Consider the following 19110-nt stretch of genomic DNA (forward strand, 5'->3'; position numbering starts at 1 on the left):
ACTTGGTCTCCCCAAATTTCAACTCTGCAATGTTTAAAATAGCTTAATATAAATATATATACTGCCTTCCTTCCAGAATTCAAATAATTAGAATTCAGATCCTATCCTGATAGGTATACTGTAAACAAAGAACTGCCACTTGAAAATATATCAGCCTTCTTTTCTTGTCCATTAATATACTGTTTTTTTAAAATTATTTATTTATTTGTTTGTTGCTTTGTTTATTTATTTATTTTTAGAGAGAGGGGAAAGGAGAAAGAAAAGGAGAGAAACATCACTGTGTGGTTGCCTCTCACTTGTGCCCCCTACTGGGGACCTGATGTGCAACCGAGTCATGTGCCCTGACTAGGAATCGAACCAGCAACACTTGGCTTGCAGGCCGATGCTCAATCCACTGAGCCACAGCAGCCAGGGCTAATATACTGTTTTTAACTTCTCAGGACTCTCTCTCCTCAATCCAAAAACAAAAACAAAAAACAGGAAGTAAAAAAAGAAAGAAAAAAAATTTGTTGAGAATTAACTCATCTGTGGTTTTCTGGGTGTTAGTGCGTTAAGTACTACATGCAATTATAATGCTGTTCCCACAGGCACAAATGTGATTAACAACTTTATATATCCAGAAATGAATATACTTGAACCTGTATTTTCACAGGGTAGTCTCAAGTCTGGATATCCCTGTGGCTTTTCCACAAATTAAAAAATATATGTATTTATGCTTAAAACCCACATTTTTCTCTTAAGACCATTTCTTCAACGTGATGCTTCACTGGAGGAAGTTAGAAAGGGGAGATAAGGTATGTGCAGAAATAACAGTTCTATCTTTGATGCTTTTCTTTCTTGGTTTTTACAAGTGCAGTTCACCCAACTTAGTCCCTGCATGCAGGTATCACCCAACAACAGACGCCTCTGTGAACTTCAGTGTGATAGCACAGCACACGGAGTGATTGACTTGTTCTTTATTGTTCAGTAATGGCTGAGGATGTGACCTATGCTACTCTCAAATTTCCAAATCTTTCGAAGTCAACGAAACTCCAGGAGAGCTGCAGTCTCAAGAGAACAGGTAAGATCCTCTATATGGGATTAGACAGACCAAAGAAGAGACTATTCAACCATACTGGTGGGTTCAACTCAGGGCTGTTAGACTCTTCCAAGATTCAATTCTAGAGTACTAGTTCATAGTAAAGTCACCACACTAGAGCCCAAATTTGTCTGTCTTATTTAGTTTGTAAGATCATTATCATGTATAAAAAGAGATTGTAGTTTAAGCCTCTGGAACTCCAGGTTCCTGGTGTCACCACAATAGCATTTTTTATATTCTTGGAGATTTAGGGGAAGGAAAAGTAGTAATAGCATGAGAATAGTTCTCCAGGATTTTTACTTAACTGCTAAAAGATATAAAATAGACATATGCTATGAGATTCGTAGGACCATCACACTCTTCTTAGTGATGTTGTAAACATTAATTTCTTTTGGAAACAGAATAAGACTGAAAGTTCCTTGTTTCAACATAATTCCAGTCTACATAATTGCAGTCTATTTTATTCAGCAACTCAATCCCTAGAAAGTTAGAGATGACAATGAAGCAGTAGGAAAATAACTTTTGAAAACATCAAAATCATATTTACTGAAATGTCTTTATTGCTATGGGATATATGGTTTCTTGTGCATTCCCGAGATTACTTTTATTATTTGTAACTTTTTATTTACATATTTTAATACTTTTGTATGTTTTTAAATCCTTTTGATTTTTCTATAAAATTACACCTTCTATAAATATGTGCAATTTTTAGTTTGCTTCTTTACCCCAAAGTATTTCATATTCAAATGCTGAAGAAAAAGCAGTCCATGTGAACATCTGATAATAGAATTTTAGGCATTAGCTTAGTAGATTATGTTTTAGAGACAAATTCCCAAGTAGAGTCATCTTTTCTATGAAGTTTGATGAAGGCACTGTATGTACAGAGGTAATACATCATCACCATCCAATTAATACCATAGGCAACTGACCTTAGGAGCTTATAAAACTAGAGAGGCAATTTATGTTCAGTCACATATTTCTGAACAATAAACAGTTGTTATTAAATTTTTATAATATTTTTTATTGTTTTACGTACATCTGGGTAGGTTGCTTGAATTCATTTTTGTAAAGGGTCACAAAGACTTTGTGTATTAAGAAAAAATCGATTATCAAAATCAAGTCAGAAACAATGGGAATACAGCATCTGAATAGTTATAAAGTAAAAAGAGGGTGAGCACACAGAGTGATGTTTAAAAATATATTTTTACATTTTCCCCCCTGGAAATATAATCATGAAGAACCAGAATTGGAGCTGGAAGGTGCAGCTGAAAATGGACCAGGGAGAGCTGAGACTGTAGTTGAGGTGGCAGAGAGAGGGAGCAGAGCCATGAGAGGTAAGAATTACTTGAATAAATAGAGCCACTGGGTCAAGAGGAAAATTGAAAAGGATGTTACAAGAGATTTTGTGGCATAAAAATTAGAGATTATTTCATTATTTCTAAAAATTAAAGAAAACATTTGAGAAATGAAGTAAGGAGGGTAAACACAAGATGATAAACTTGTATCCTTTAGTTTTAGAAAACCATCTCTTTTTAATTATTTTCTCCACCTACCCCAGAATTTTCATATCCTTTTCTGGATTTTTCTTATTTTTATAGTATTAAACCTCCCATTTTTAAAAATCATTTAATCCTCTTTTACATTTTATGAGTAATTTTTCTTAAATTGTCTTTTAATTTCTCTATCAAAAATGTATTTCTAGTATTATTTTATTTCAACAAATTCTTGTTTTCTAATGGCTTCTTTTATAATATTCTGGTCTTATGTGTGTAGAAAAATCTTCTCCAATTGTTTTTAAAATTATATGTTCAAGTCAACCTTGTTGAAATATAATTTAAATACAAAGTAGTGTTCTCACGTTTAATGTATAGTTCATTGTCCTTAACAAATATATATCTATACACCACCAAAATTAAGATACACAATATATTCGTCACCCTCAAAAGGCACTTGTGTGCCTTCCAAGTTATCCTCACCACATCATCAACAATCTTAGCTGCAGATAACCACTGACCTACTTTCTGTCATCCAGGACTTATTCTGCCTGGCCTGGAATTTAACACAAATGAATTCAAATAATATATACTCTTCATGACTGTCTTCTTTCATTAGTATAATGTTTTTGAGATTTATCCATGTTGTGTGAATCAGTAGTAAATTCCTTTTCTTTGCTGAGTAGTACAATATTTATACATTCACCTCTATATGGATATTTTAGTTGATTCTAGTTTGGGGCTCATACAAAAAAGCTGCTTTTATGCTCAAGCTTTTGCGTAGAAATTTTTTTAAAAAATTGTATTAGGTAAATATCTACCTAGAGTAGAATTCTAGATTTGACTGGGGTATGTTTAACTTTATAAGAAATTGTTAAAAAATATTTTTTACATTTACACTTCCACAAGGAAGTGTATTTACAGAACTTTTGAAGCTTCCTCATTGTGTTATTGCAGTTTTTTCTAAATTGCTCATCTGTGTTTTATTTTTTCCTGGGTCTTTCATGTTGTCAGCTTTAAAAAAATATCTGGTGATCCTTGGTTGCCTGTACTCATTTAAGAGTGTGATAACAAATCAATTTTGTTGTACCCCTGTGTATATGTGATGAGCTTATTAAACTGTAGGCTTCACGGACCAGGGCAATGCACTGAAAAACTCCATTATCAATATTTGTAGCACCTTTTTTTCCCTCTCTTCAGTCCAGTTAGCTGCTCTGGAGATGAATCCTCCAATACACTGCTCCAGGCAGTATCCTATGAAAATTGGTAAGAGAGGGTAACTCGCATTGAGTGGGGGAGAAAATACAGGGTGAGGGGTGTCTACCTATCTATATCTTACATATCCAGGTGCATCTTCAGTTTTCAGGTCACTTACACCTGCACATGGAAAGTACCAGGTATCACAAATTCCTGAACCTTTTGTGGGTTCTTCCATGAGAACTAGCTTGCTTCTTTTGTTTCCTCAATGCTGACTTTGGTTCAGTTTCTAAGAGCCCATAAAGTTACTAGTGACTTTTTTGTCTACCATCGACCTTCTAAAATTTTATTCCTTTGGTTTCCTTTCTCTTTTTTATTATGAATCTATGCCTTCTTTAATCCTCTTTCTACATTTTATTGGAGTTTTTAGAGTAAACCAAGGGAGAGGAATGAGATCTATGTATAATAATTAATTCCAAGCTGACAGATCAACATTTCAGTCAGCTGAAATGCTCTTTTATTCTTACCTTTTTCCTAATTTTTCTATTATCGAATACCTCCCTTGAATGGAGCTGCTATAGACAGAACATTGAAGATATTTACAGTATAAGTCCAAAACTTTTATGGAGTTCCAACGAGGAGAAGGGGTAATGGATTTGTTTATTTCTGTGCTAGTTAAGAGATTCACAGAAAAGAAAGTTTAGGGGAAGTTCCAGGCCTCTTTGGTTCATGAAAAGGACCTAGTCTCTTGACATTATTGGACTCCATAGATTAAAGGTGGTGCCAACCTTCTTGTGTGGTCTCAAGAGGACCTGCTTGTCTTTCTGGCCTCAAAGGATTAGTATTCAAACTGAACAGCCACGCAAAAGAGGTCCTCTGTAATTCTAAATCATAGAACATGCTGGCCTTTGCATCTGAGAAGATATGGCGCCAGATGTTTTTTTTTCAGTGAACACAGAATTAACAGCTTTTCATCTGGTATTCTGTTGACACATAGTGTAAGAAACATGTGCTTTCCATCACACATAGGTTTGATGGTTCTCAAGGTACTCCAAAGCTTGTTCTCAAACACAAGAGTAAATAAAATTAAGACAAGACAAGTAAAAATAGCTACTGATTTTTGGCAACTCAGAGGCCAGAAGAAGAAGAAAAGTCCAAAGACCCCAAACAATCCTTGGAACAGAAAGATAACCAAAATGAACACCCGAAATAATAACACCATTTAAGATACTAAGTTATAGCTTCACAAAAATTTAAATTGAAATAATATGACTTTCACTATAATAACTTTAGTAGATGAGTCGGAAGAAAAGGTGAGGATCATTGAGGCCCAGTGAAAGTCCTGAAAGATCATACAGAAAAAATTGCTCAAAATTAAAGAGATATAAAAATCATGATAGACTTCCAGCCAAGATGGAGGCATAGGTAGTCACACTTTGCCTCCTTCCACAACCATAAAAAGGATTACACCTACCTCAAAACAAAAAAAAAATCAACCAGAACTACCATAAAATTGAACTGCATGGAAGTCCAACAAAGAAAGATATAAAGAAGCAATACTCATTTAGACAGGTAGGAGGGGAAGTCCAACAAAGAAAGATATAAAGACGCAATACTCATTTAGATAGGTAGCAGGGGAGGAGTTGGGGAAGAGAGGATGACGTGTGGCGGCTGTGGCAGCGGTGTTGGCAGTGGCAGCAGTCAGTAACTGCGCCCAGCCATCAGAAAGAGCAGTCACACATTATAAAAGCTGGGAGGGATACCTGGGAGTGATCCCAGTCCCAGGCCAGACCGTGCAGCTCATGATTCCAGTGCCAGGAAAATAAGGCCTCATTGCTTCTGACTGTGAAAACCAGTGGGGGCTGGGGCAGCAGAAGAAACTACCCATCTCTCATCTGATTAGAGGCCTCCCCAGTCCTTGAATGTCCACAAATCCACCCACTCTGGGAACCATCACCAGGACAATAGCTCAAGGAGCATCAGTTGCATACGAGAAGTTGGTGAAGTGACAGGAAAAGAGGGAAGTGCTGAGCAAGAAGCATTGTTCCCTCTCTGACCCCTCTCCCTCATACAGTGCCACAATGTGGTGAAACGGGTTGCCCCATACCTAAGGTTCTGCCCCTTACAATATAACAGGTGTAACAACTCTACCTAAGACACAGAAGCAAACACAGGACCCCTTCAGATTGAGGAGACAGAAAAGTATGACCCAAAAGGGGGAACAGATCAAGGTTCCAGTGGGAGAACTAAGTAATGAGGAGATAGCCAACCTAACATGTAGAGTTCAAAACACTTGTGATAACAATGTTCACAGAAATGACTGAGTATGGTAAATGCATAAGAGAAGAGGTGAAGGCTATACTAAGTAAAATGAAGAAAAATTCACACAAAACCAATGGTGAAGAGAAGGAAGCTGAGGTTCAAATGAATGATTTGGAACAAAAGGGAGAAATAAACAGTCAACCAATACAGAATGAGGAAACAAGAATTTTTAAAATGAGGAGAGGTTTAGGAACCTCTGGGGTAGGTTTAAATGTACGAACATCCAAATCATATGAGTGCCAGAAGGAGAAGAGGAAGAGCAAGAAATTGAAAACATGTGAAAAAAATAATGAAGGAAAACTTCTCTAATTTTGCAAAGGAAATAGACATAAAGTCCAGTAAGCACAGAAAGTCCCAAACAAGCCAGAATCAAAGGGGACTCCACCAAAACACATCATAATTAAAATGCTAAAGGTTAAAAATATAGAGAGAATCTTAAAAGCAGCAAGAGAAAAGCAGAGAGTTACCTACAAAGGAATTCCCATAAGACTGTCAGCTGATTTCTCAAAAGAAACTTTGCAGCCAAGAAGGGACTGGCTAGAAGTATTCAAAATGATGAAAAGCAAGGACCTACAACCAAGATTACTCTATCCAGCAAAGCCATCATTTAGAATGGAAGGGCAGATGAAGTGCTTCCCAGACAAGGTAAAGCTAAAGGAGATCATCATCATCAAATCATTATGTGAAATGTTAAAGGAGGCCTGGCTGCTATGGCTCAGCGGATTGAGCATTGACCTGCAAACCAAGTGTCATTGGTTCGATTCCCAGTGAGGGCACATGACTAGGTTGCATGTCAGGTCCCCAGTTGGGGGCACATGAGAGGCAACCACACAGTAATGTTTCTCTCTCTCTCTTTCTCCTCTCTCTAAAAATAAATAAATAAATAAATAAATAAATAAATAAATAAAAATTGTTAAAAGAAGTTCTTTATTAAAAAAAATGTCAAAGGGACTTATTTAAGAAAAATAAGATCAAAACTATGAACAGCAAAATGAATCAAACTCTTAACTATCAACAAATGAGTCTTTAAAAAAAAGCAAACTAAGCAAACAACTAGAACAGGAACAGACCCCTAGATATGAAGATCATATGGAGGGTTATCAGTGAAGAGGGGGATGGGAGAGAACGGGGGAAAAGATGCAGGGATGAAGAAGCATAACTGGTAGGTACAAAATAAACAGGAGATTGTTAAGAATATAATAGCAAATGGAGAAGACAAATAACTTATATGCATGACCCATGGACATGAAATAAGAGGGCAGGGGATTGCTGGAGGGAAGGGAGGTACCGGGCAGAGCAGGTCAAAGGAGAAAAATTGGGAAAACTACAATAGCATAATCAACAAAATATACTTAAAATAATAAATAAAATCTCAAAAAAAAGAAAAATAATTGGTAGTTATCAAATAGTCATGGGGATGTAAAGTACAGCTCAGGGAATATAGTCAATAATATTGTAATAACTATGTATGATGTCAAGCAGGTACATTTATTGAGGCAGATCATCTTGTAAGTTATATAAATGTCTAATCACTATGCTGTATATCTGAAACTAATATTTAATGTTAACTTTAATTGAAAAATATAATTTAAATAAAGAGAACAAAATAAAAATAAAACTACTAAAAAAAATCATGATAGACTTGAGTAATAAAGTCAAGTGATTTAATATGTAAATAATAAGATTCCGTAAAGAACAAAAAGAACAGATATAAACACAGGAATAATTAAAGGACAGTTAGATATCTTCTAATACTGAGTAAATACAAAGAAAAAAATAACTACCACTTACTCATCTTGAATTCAGAGAAGATATAATTCATCCATTCTAGTAAAATAGAAAATCATCATACACTTCAAGTGAGTAACATATTCAAGAAATTTTCTAGACACAGAGCAATTAATAAGGGAAACTTTAAAGGCAAGTAAAAAAAGTAATAGCTAATGATGGGATGAGTACTATAAAAATAATAATAATAATACATTCTAAATTATTTTTGCAATGTGAAATAAATACATTCCAAGAGACTCTATAATAGTCTAGAATAAATTTTACTAAATTCTCTTATTAAGACCAAAGGTCAGGAAGAGAAAGGGTGAGGAAATAGAGATATTATAAAAGCTCAGGTTGAACAATGGGGTTGATAAATGTATATTAATATTTTATTATTGTAATTCAGAAACAGAAAATTATTAGAGCACTTTTATTGGAGTAAGGTTGTTGTCTAAAGGCTAGTAACTAGTAGAAGAAAATATATATACAAGTAAAACTTCTAAAGTACTGAGAAAAAAATCCAATAAATATTGTCTAGATAAAGATGGGAAAAAGCATGTTAAGTAATGATCAAATTTATAATTCATGAAGTAAATCTAAAAACTATTAACCTATGTGCACCAAAAAAAGAGATAAATATATAAATTAAAAATTATAAGAGGAGACTTTATTTGAAGTAAATTTAACTCAGAATTTCTGATACACTGCTTTTGCTAATATAGAATACCTAGCAAAAATCTGATAAATATGAAATAAGTGAATCATTATTAAATTATTGCACATACTTAATAGATATAAATACACATATTTTATATAATTGCATAATATTATTGCATTATATAATTCTTAAGATAGTGTATCTTTAGAACAAAGAGTTGGTAATTTACTTTTAAAAACCTACTAAATATTAAAATTTTAGAAATTAATAGACCTCTATCTTTCTGATTATACTACAATAAAAAAATATTAGAATAACCCAAACAATCTTAAATACTTGGGAAAAGATATATTTCTAATAATAGTTTGATCAAAAGAAACAAAACAAATGAAATTACAGATATTTAAAATGTAATGCAAAAACAAATCTTTTTGAAAACAGCTAAAGTTATCAAAGAGAAAGATTTATCATCTCATATCTTTTATTATCAGAGAAGAAAGAATATCCAAACTTAAATTGTCTTTACTTATACTTAAAAAAAATTATTTCTATTGTTTATGCTGTTATAGTTCCCAATTTTTTTCCCTTTTCTCACTACTCCTCAGCCCCATCCTGTCCCCTCCTCAAGCCAATTGCCATACTTTTGTTCCTGTCCATGGGTTATGCATAAATTTTCTTTGGTTATTCCTTCACCATCTCTCATCCCATTTCCCTCCCCTTATCTCCACCCACACTTACTATTCTGTTTATTAGTTTATTGTGTTCATTAGATTCCACATATAAGTGAGATCATGTGGTATTTTCTTTCACTGACTGTCTCAATACACATAGCATAATTTTCTGGATGGACCTGGAGAAAATCAATACATATTTTAATAAAAACAAAACAAATTAAGAGAGCATTAATGAATTGAAAAGCTTAAGTTAAAATAGAAAATTTTTGAAGACAAAATGTAATCTGAAGACTGGTTTCATTCAATGGAACCTAATACCAAATTAAGGAAAAATGATGAAAGCATAATTATTGGATATTAGGAATAGTTTTAAAATACAGCTATAAATTGGGAGAGAATAAATACATATGACTATAGTCTAAGCAAATTTATGGCAATGAATTTGAAAATGTAAAGAAAATAGGTGATTTCCTAGTAAAATATTAACGAGAACACTTGAAAAGATCAATCATCAGAGAATGGGTAGGAAATTGGATTAAAAAACACACTTCAGTACTAGTGTGGAAAAGTAAAGAAGAATATCCTGCAGTTGGTCAACGCTGATTACACAGAGATAGATAGATCAATAGATACATCAATGAAAGCAAGATTAGGAAGGTTGGAGGGGGTAAAAGACTGATAAATTACAAACCAGACAAAAATTGTGTTTTTAGTGTTAGATGTGAATCTAAGACTTCACATAAATGAGGACTGCTTGACTTTGGAAACAATTTTTTTTCATTACAAAAAAAAATGCTCTTATACACTGAGGTGCAGAGGGTGGAGGGGTTAAGGAAAGAGGATGGAGCATAAAATATGTTCTTCATGTCATTCTGCTGAATTTGTGCCTCCTCATAGGACAGTCTAAGCTGTGGAAAGTGTGGGGCCCTGTTGCTTTCATCTTGCTGATGCTGAATTTAGTCGTCGTGACTGGACTGGGAATGCTGATCTTAATGAGTAAGTTTCCGCTCTTCTCTGATGCTGTTCCTTCATTTTATCGGGTACCTCACAGTACTCTGATAATATTATATCACTTAACAGTTTGAGTACTAATGTGTTCTCAAGCCTTTCACACACAGTCTCATTTAATCTTTACCCCAATAGTTACATTTTTTTTCTCAATTTCCAGTTCAGAGTGTCCAAAGTACTTTTTAAATTCTGTGCAGTTAATAAGTGACCAGTGGAAAATCTTGAACCATATATCTCTCATTTTATTTTACACTTCATGGTTTTAACAGCCCTTTGCTTTCACGTTTCTGCCCTTTGCTATATTGGTCATATTTTCTTCTTTTCCTTGAATATTTCCCTAACCCCTGCAATATTTTTTTCTTTAAATATCCATTAATTATTTAATTAAAACTTTTTTTTAACACTCAATATTTGGGAGTATATCTTCCCAAATCTGGATTCTAGTGGGAAATGCTCTTCCCTGTCCCTTCCTTTCTACAACAATGAGTACAAAGGCATTTTGAGGAAATAGGGAATAATTATTACAATAATTACTAACCTTTTTAATGCCTTTCTTGGTGATCTGCATCTCATTTAATCCTCATAAAACAAATAAAAAATTAAAGATTCCATTAATTTGCAGGGCCACCAGGTAACTAACATTGTTCTATCAAGAAAAGCCAGATTATGTTGTAATAATTTACAAAATGGATAAATTATAACTTTCTGGATCATCTGAAGTTCTTAGAGCATGATCCCTTTTTAATTTTTTCATCAATTCCAAGGTTTATATTTACCAATTCTCCTTAAATTATGTTTATAACTTTTCAAAAAACTCAAAATCACAATACCTAGGCTCAGTAATATACTGAATTACACCATCTTTTATTTTGAAATTTCCACTTCATGCCGATCTTTTCTGCTTTGCATTTAAATGTATTTGGGCATTTGCTTGAACAAGGAACTAGTGCTCCATCAGGTAACTTAAATCATTTTTATCTCAATTAATTTTAATCTTAGAAGTATGTAAGGTTGGTGTTCTACATGTATATAGCTATTATTTTAATATGTTTTCCATCAAATCATTAAATAAAAACTATTATGATACCAATATAACTTATTGGAAGATTTTGTATTAAAGTCTAATGAACCTCCTGCCATGAATTATAGATCACCAAGAACTCTTCTTCAGCAATGGAACAGCATGTGACAAGCAACAAAGCATAGCAGAACAGTTGGAAAGAAATATAACATTATATCTGGATATGTATAAAAATATCTCAAGTGAGCACACTGTTTTAAAAAATATGTTAGAAAACATATTTAACTCATTGAACAACTGTACCTCAAAATACTGTGAAAACTTAAAGCAAAAGGAAAATGGTGAGTGAAATCATCTATCTGTTTCATATGGTCTCATCAGTAATTTAGGGTTCTCTAATTTTCCCCAGCCTTTTCACTGGGTTCAGAATCTTGAAATATTTTTGAAATTTAAAAAAAAACATGGAGATATGGTAGCAATTTATAAATTCTTCTATTAAAAAGCTTTTTGTCTTCCTTAACTTTCTTTATATGTTATTTAACCATTACTTTCATCAAACTAATCTCTCTCTCTCTCTCATTAGATTCAGTGTCCTTGAATGCTTTCTTTCTTCTTTTTTCTTTAAGTTACACTCCCATTTTAATGGGACTTTAGCTAGGCATATAGAAAATAAGTGTTCTATATATTTTCATGTCTGAGAAGGTCTTTATTTTGGCTAGGTATAAATTTGAAGGTTAAAAATGAGTTTCTTCAAAGATTGAAAAGATTGCTTCATTGTCTATAGCAAACAATGTTGTTAATAAGTCTGTTTCCAGTTTTTCATTCCATAAAAATGAACTCACATTAGCTTTTAACACACTTTGTTCATTTTTTAGGAGCTGATATTTTAGGATGTTCTGGGTATGAGTGTTTTCTAATTACTTATTTGGCTGTGTATTTTGTGGGCTTTCTCAATCTGAAAATTTATGCCGAGTTTAGGGAAAATGTGTGCTCTTTTCATGATATCACTGCTTCAAATGTTAAGATTTGCAAATTGTCATCTCTTTTTGGTTTTAGACTATGGAAGATTTTCTCAACTTTATAATTGATTATTATTTTGACAATCAATTTTTTTAACCTGATAAGAACTTCTGTGATTCTTGAGAGTTATTTTTGTAACATCTTGTTCTTACTTTTGGAATCTTCTAAGTATACTAATTAGAGGAGTCTTTTAAAATATGACTCTTGTCTTTCCTAAATTTTTTTTGGGGGGGGAATGATCTTTTTCTTTTCTTTTATCATAGGAATTCTCTCTCATGTGCTAGTGCTCTAATATATGTCATAGTTCTTGCTTCTCTATCTGTTCACATTTAAGAAAGAAAAGGATGGTTGGTTTGCATTGACTCTACTGCTATTAAAAGAGGATACATTTTCCACTATATCTCTCTGGAAGTGACAAGTCTATCTGGATATTTTAATGGTGGAAGCCAGGGTGGAATGTATGAACAGACAACTTTTTAAATGAAGCTAGTTATCAAGCGTGGCACTAACAATCATAGTAGAAATTTAGGCTTTGCTAGATAGTTTCTTCAGAGAGAAACCACAGCCTTTCCTCTGCTGAAAATCCAATACCTTTTCACTAATTTATAGTGCTTCCACTCTTCATTCTTTCCTTTCTTTCTTTCTTTCATTATAAAAAATTGTCAAGCACTTGGGAGGAGGCCATGCTAATATACAGTTTTCTGTATAACAGTTTAATAATTCTTCATCTTGAAGATATTATGATGGGAAAAGCAGAGGAGTAAACAGATAACTACAATTAAGTATGATAAATACTCATAAACATAAATATATAATGCAAAAATATGTATAGTTGGAGTGGAAAGTCCAGACAGGTTGGGGGGTAAAATATTCAATGCTGGGAGTGAAAGTACATTGAAATGAAAGTGATGAGTGATAGCTTGACACTCTCAGGAAAAATTCAAGGTATTCAAAATATGTGTGGACTAATAAGAAATAAAATCGGAGTGTCATTAGAGTTCCTGGAAATAACGGGGAGGGTTTGAATTTTAACCTGAAAGTAATGGCAAAAGACTACATAATTTAAAGTAACATCACTGGAAAAAGCGAAGTGATGAGGTTTCTGTAGAAAATGTAGCACAATAGAGATGGGCTAGGGCCCTGCTGCAGCAATCCAAACACACTGAAGTTTTCTCTGAGTGCTTTTAATAATCCCTCGGTCATTTTTCTTCCTCTGTATCTACGAATCTTCTTCTAGCTCAGATTGTTTCAGATCCAAATCCCATTTCATCTCAGATCACATTCTCTTCCTTCTCTCATATTTTAATCAATCATCTCATGTACTATATAACCTTTGTTAATCATTTCCATATGTAATGCAGCTGTTTGGAAATTCTGATATATATGCTTATTGATTGTATTTCTGTGCATACATATCATGCCTATGTGTGTACCAGTATCAAAGACTTCCCTCATTTGTTTTTCAGACCTCGGATTTTGCTCAAGCTCAAAGCCATGCATATGGCAGGGAGATAGAACAAATTTCTCCTTCCTGAGATGTAGCAGTGAAAAAACTGGCCAGAGACCTCAGGTCTGTGTTATGATTTGTGGTATGTTCACAGAAATATTTTGGCATTATTAAGGTACAGGTAAGGTGAATTTGAGTCACAACATTAATCCTCGGCTGTTCCAAATAATGGCCTCTATGCCTTTTATATGTATCCCTCCCTCTGAGGAGAGTCATTGTAGAATTCCTATACCACAAATTCGAATAGCAAGGATAACAACTATTAGAATTGCCTTTCTGTGAGACATATCACAACAGGTTAGTTACAGAAATATATATATCTTTGCTATTTCTTGTTCCCTGTAATTGCCTTTGAGGCATATATTAATAGACCACTGATAAAAATTAAATCATGGAATTCTTCTCCCCCTTAGCGTTATTGTACACTGATGAAAAACTATAGTCTTGATTATAATCTACTTGGTATAATCATATAAATCACCTGCCTTATTTTGACATATTACAACCCTACTTAGTGTTTTTAGAGTTAAAATACAAAGAAATAAGATAAAGTTACTGCAGTGTTCATGATTATTTTGCTGTTATTGTTTTTATTAATATTTGAGGATAGAAAAATGCCAAATTCCTAACTGTGAGATGCTTAACCCATTACTATCCAGCGATATCTATTTGTTTAATTTGCTGTAATAGCATGCTCTGACCCAATGGATCTTGTAATCATCGTTAACTTGAATGAGGGTCATATCTGTGATTTTTGCTCTCTATAATTTTATTACCTGACTTTTTATTTTGTCCCTTTTGAACTTGATTAATCCAACTTAACTTTCAAGTGTCAACTTTGTTCCTTCTTTGGAAATATTTTCTCCATCGCAGTAAACTCAATTAGTGGCTTTCTCTTTGGTCATTATATTTTTAGTCACAGCTATGAATATAGTCTGCTAGGCTTTTAGCTTCTTAAAGGTAGAGAATATGTCTTATTCCTTATTGTATATCCATCTGTGATACTGAGAACACTTTAAATCTGGCTGAAGTATATACAAGGTTTCTTTAATAGCTAGATTTAAAAGTTGTGCTCTTCTTTCTATAAGAAAGGGAGTACTGAGGATGTCAAAAGGAAGATTTTCGTTGTTTTAACATAATTTTTAAGACTTTATTTATTTTTAGAGAGAAGGGAAAGGAGGGAGAAAGAGAGGGAGAGCATCATCAATATGTGCTTGCCTTTTGCAGTGTGTGCCCCAAAATAGGGAGCTGGCCCACAACCCAGGCATGTGCCCTGACTGGGAATCAAACTGGAGACCCTTTGGTTCACAAGCTGGTGCTCAATCCACTGAGCCTCACCAGCCAGGGTTGTTTTAACATATTATTTTGATAATTTTATAAAGGAAAGAAAAATCTCAATTAGAGAAAAAGTTAAATAGTTAAGAAATTAAGAAAAATTAGGACATAAAATTGTTTTTGGCTAAACTTAATTAGAAATGAAGTATGAAGGAAAAGGAGCAGACTATGATAATTTTAAGTTTGCTATCTTGAATTTATATACTAGAAAAAATTGTCAAGTTTATATGTGGTATTTTTATCTTTGGAAGTGATATTGAGTATACACATTAATATGTCAAATTTATGGTGCTCATGAGAATCACATGAACATAAAATGCAGTTGAGCTTGGAGGTGAAGGGAGGTGACAGTAATGGAGAATTTAAAAAAATATCCACTCATAATTTTACCAAACATTAATTACTTACCAAACATTTATCAATGATTACCATGATCATTGGGAATACCAAATGAATAAGTACTGATCCACATCATCAAGGGGAATTTGAACCTGGTAAGGAAGAGTTTTGGTTAATTAAAAACCATCCAAAATGAACTGGTAAATTGAGAAGAGAAGAAACCATGGGATAGAATCCTGCATAACCACACTATATGTAGGGCAGGAAAATGGGAAACTAACACAAGTGTTTAAGAATAAGTGATTAAAGAAATAGGGAGAAACAATAGAAACTGATGAAAAAAATGGGTTTCAAGAATAATGTAAACAGTGAAAACACATCAAAAAGGTTAAATAATGTACAAGTGATAGCAAAGACTATGTATTATATGCCTATATCAAGCCACACACTGCAAAAGACCTTTCTATCTAATGATTTATTTAACCTTAAAATAGTCTGTGATATAACTATCATTATCTCTAAATTTCAGATCAGGAAATTGAAGCTCATAAAGAATAAATAAATTTCTTAAGGTCACATGAGTAATAAGCACCAGAATGCAGGCTCAAATTCTAGTCTGCCTATTTTTGAAGCCCAATACACATCTCAAAATAAAGTGTGAGTTCACAATTAAATGATGACTCAGGCAAAGTATTATAAATGATACCATGTGACCAGTCAAGATGGAGGCATAGGTAGACACGCTCAGCCCCCTCACACAATCACAAAAAGAATTACAACTAAATCTCAAAAATAAATAACAACCAGAGCTGTCAGAAAATCAAATTAAATGGAAGTCTGACAACCAAGTATTTAAAGAAGCCACAATCATCCAGATGGGAAGGAGGGGTGAAGAGGCAAGGAGATATGGTATGGCAGGGAAAGGTAGCAGTGATGGAACAGGCATGGGTGGTCCTACTTTCATGTGTGGTGGATAAAAATCAGGGAGGGATACCTTGGAGCCAGCAATCCCAGCCCCAGGACAGACCCCGTAGCCCAGAGTTCCAGCACCAGGAAGAAAAATCCCCATAACCTCTAGCTGTAAAAACAGTGGGGGTTAGAGCAGCAGAAGAAACTGCTGGATTTTCAGGAAACTTTGTTTAAAGGTCCCACATAGTCTTAAAATATATGTAAACCCACCCACTCTGGGATTCAACACCAGGACAACAACTGGAAGAGTGCCAGTTGCATAAAGGGAGTAGGTGAAATGACTGGAAACAGGGTGAGTGCTGGGCAAACCCTGAGAAGCCAGGCAGTGGCCAGTCCCCTCTTTGAGCCCTCTCCCCACAAAAAGCCACAAAGCAGTGAAGCGGGTTGACCCATCCGGCAATTACTTAAGCTTCATCCCACATAACTTATAAGTGCTTTTTACAGAGAGTCAAAGCAGCTTTACCTAATACACGGAAACAAACACAGGGAAGCTGCCAAATTGAGGAGACAAAGAAATGTGGCCCAAATGAAAGAAAAGAACAAAAACCTAGAAAAAGAATTAAACAAAATGGAGATAACCAACCTATTAGATGCAGAGTTCAAAACACGGGTGATCTAGGATGCTCAGAAAAATGACTGAGTACAGTCATGAAATAAAGGAAGAAGTGAACATTATACAAAGTGAAATAAAGGAAAATATTCGTAGTTTTCAGGGTACTAATAACTTAGCTTGTCTGATACCTTCTGTTTTTGCCTGTCATCTGCTGCGTGTTGAGTGTGGTGATGGTGTTAAATAGGAAACCTGAGAATAAAGGTTTTAAACTTTCACTGAGGAAAAGGAGACAAGGAACCAAGAATAAGTGAAATGATTGTTGAGTGGGATTTTGATGACATGAATCTGGCTCTGTTGTACTTGAATCAGCTTCCAGTGGTACAAAGGAGCAGTAACTGATATTTCTTTTGTATTTAGTTGTTAATTACATGTCTTCCATCACCTGTCTCCTGGATGGATCTGAATTGTATGCTCACCAATACAAATAAGATGGCAAAGAATGTTTCAGAAGTTTGTAATTGGACCTGTGAGTTAATCTGTCCCTTCTATCTTTTCAATAATAAAGGAATGTCTGGTATGCTAATTTGGAATATGTTTTCCTGACAATCATCCTCCATATATGGTCAAAGATGAATAAAGAGAAGGGCAAGAAATTCTGGGAGCATTTGTTTGTATCTCAAGCAATTCTTTTTTTAGCAAAAAATCTATTCCATATAAAAGGAGTCCCCTGGAATTGAGAGCACAGGAGGTAGAAATTTAGAAGCTATTCTATATTTTCCTGCCTTTCCTTTTACACTACTGTTCCTTGCTTTTCTAAGGCACTAGATTATAAACACAAAATCAAATCACAGTCAAGTATATTACCCTGCATAATGCAAAGTAAAGTGTCCCTGTGGAGCCAAGAAAATTCTGCTTTGTTTCTATCACTTTACCAGTTGTGTAAGTATATAAGTTTACATACTTTTTTGAAAGATTATGCAAGTATTTTTAAGAGAGTTAAAATTAGGGTAACCATATGACTTATTGTCCAGACTAGAGCACTTTTGAGAGTGAAAGGAGGTATTGTTGATAATTACATCAAGACACTGGGCGTAAATCAGAAGTGTCCTAGGCAAGCCAAGATTACTCAGTGACTTCTTGGGGGAAATTAGGAACAGAAAGCCAAGAATTAGCTTGGGATCCTAGACAACAGAGGGCTCCTGTGAATTCTCAGAGTAGCGCAGAGGATCGCCATAGCTCTTGTCACTTTCTTCTCTTTTAACAAGGGATGAGTATGTTTTGGATATGACAACTTGAGTTTATGTGGTAATTGTATCTTTTTTAAGATAAAAAAAGCATACAACTAATTTTTATTATTTCTTTTTTTGTTACAGGCTTGGCACCTTTATAAATGTTTCTAATGCTGAAACAGTGAAGTATACAGTATTCAATGGAAATGAAAAATGGGAAAATCTCATGATTCTAGTAGTTGATAGTTGTGAAAACAAAGTAGACATGGCAGATTTTCAATCCTAGGTAAATGCAAATTTATAGCTTATTATAATATCACAAAGCATAAATATTACCATGTAAGCTGAAACTATGCAAAAAAAGAATCTCAGAATGAAAGGAAAAATTTGGGTTTTTTTGTGACCTTAAAAGCTATTTCTGAAGACATTAAAATCTATTACTGTTAATTATAAGTAAACAGGGAAATAAAAATAATAAAATCAATATTACTTAGTACATTAGATTTTGAAATATTAGAAACATTGAGAAATAAAGTGGTTTATTTAATTTTTTTAAGAGTAACATGAACAATGGTACAACTTCTTCTTCTGTGGTCCAACTTACTAAACAGATTAATATCTTTTCCATGCCTTAGCATACTGCCATACTTTTTTCCAGGTTGGGAGCAGCTTTTAACATTTGTACCCTTTGTGCTCTTTAAGACATGAAGTATTTTCAACAGTTCTTTTCATGTGACATTTTTGGCTGGCATTGCTTCCTTTAGGTGACTTAATCTTCGTTGCAACTACTTTTCTTATTAATGTCAATACATTTCTTTCAGTAAAGTCCTCCAAATACGTATCAAGACTCTGAAATGACGGCAGTGTCAATATTTCTACAGTTAGCTATTTCTTTTTTTAACTATGTGGGGTGGTAAACGTTCCCGCCATCCTT

At 34.0% G+C, this 19110-nt stretch overlaps 1 protein-coding gene across 1 annotated transcript; it reads left to right on the forward strand.

Annotated features, from left to right (window-relative positions):
- The first annotated feature begins 867 nt into the window (after positions 1 to 867).
- Positions 868 to 18695, forward strand: LOC150011359 (C-type lectin domain family 12 member A-like). Its single transcript, XM_090275100.1, has 7 exons — positions 868 to 1060; positions 2317 to 2412; positions 10093 to 10191; positions 11353 to 11565; positions 13711 to 13814; positions 17365 to 17473; positions 18321 to 18695. The coding sequence occupies exons 1-7, from the start codon at positions 970 to 972 to the stop codon at positions 18335 to 18337; spliced, it is 729 nt and encodes a 242-aa protein (XP_090131226.1). The 5' UTR covers positions 868 to 969; the 3' UTR covers positions 18338 to 18695.
- Positions 18696 to 19110: the final 415 nt, after the last annotated feature.

Source organism: Furipterus horrens, unplaced genomic scaffold (genome assembly GCF_987537825.1).
Source record: "Furipterus horrens unplaced genomic scaffold, mFurHor1.1.pri manual_scaffold_4, whole genome shotgun sequence".
Classification (NCBI taxonomy): Eukaryota; Metazoa; Chordata; class Mammalia; order Chiroptera; family Furipteridae; genus Furipterus; species Furipterus horrens.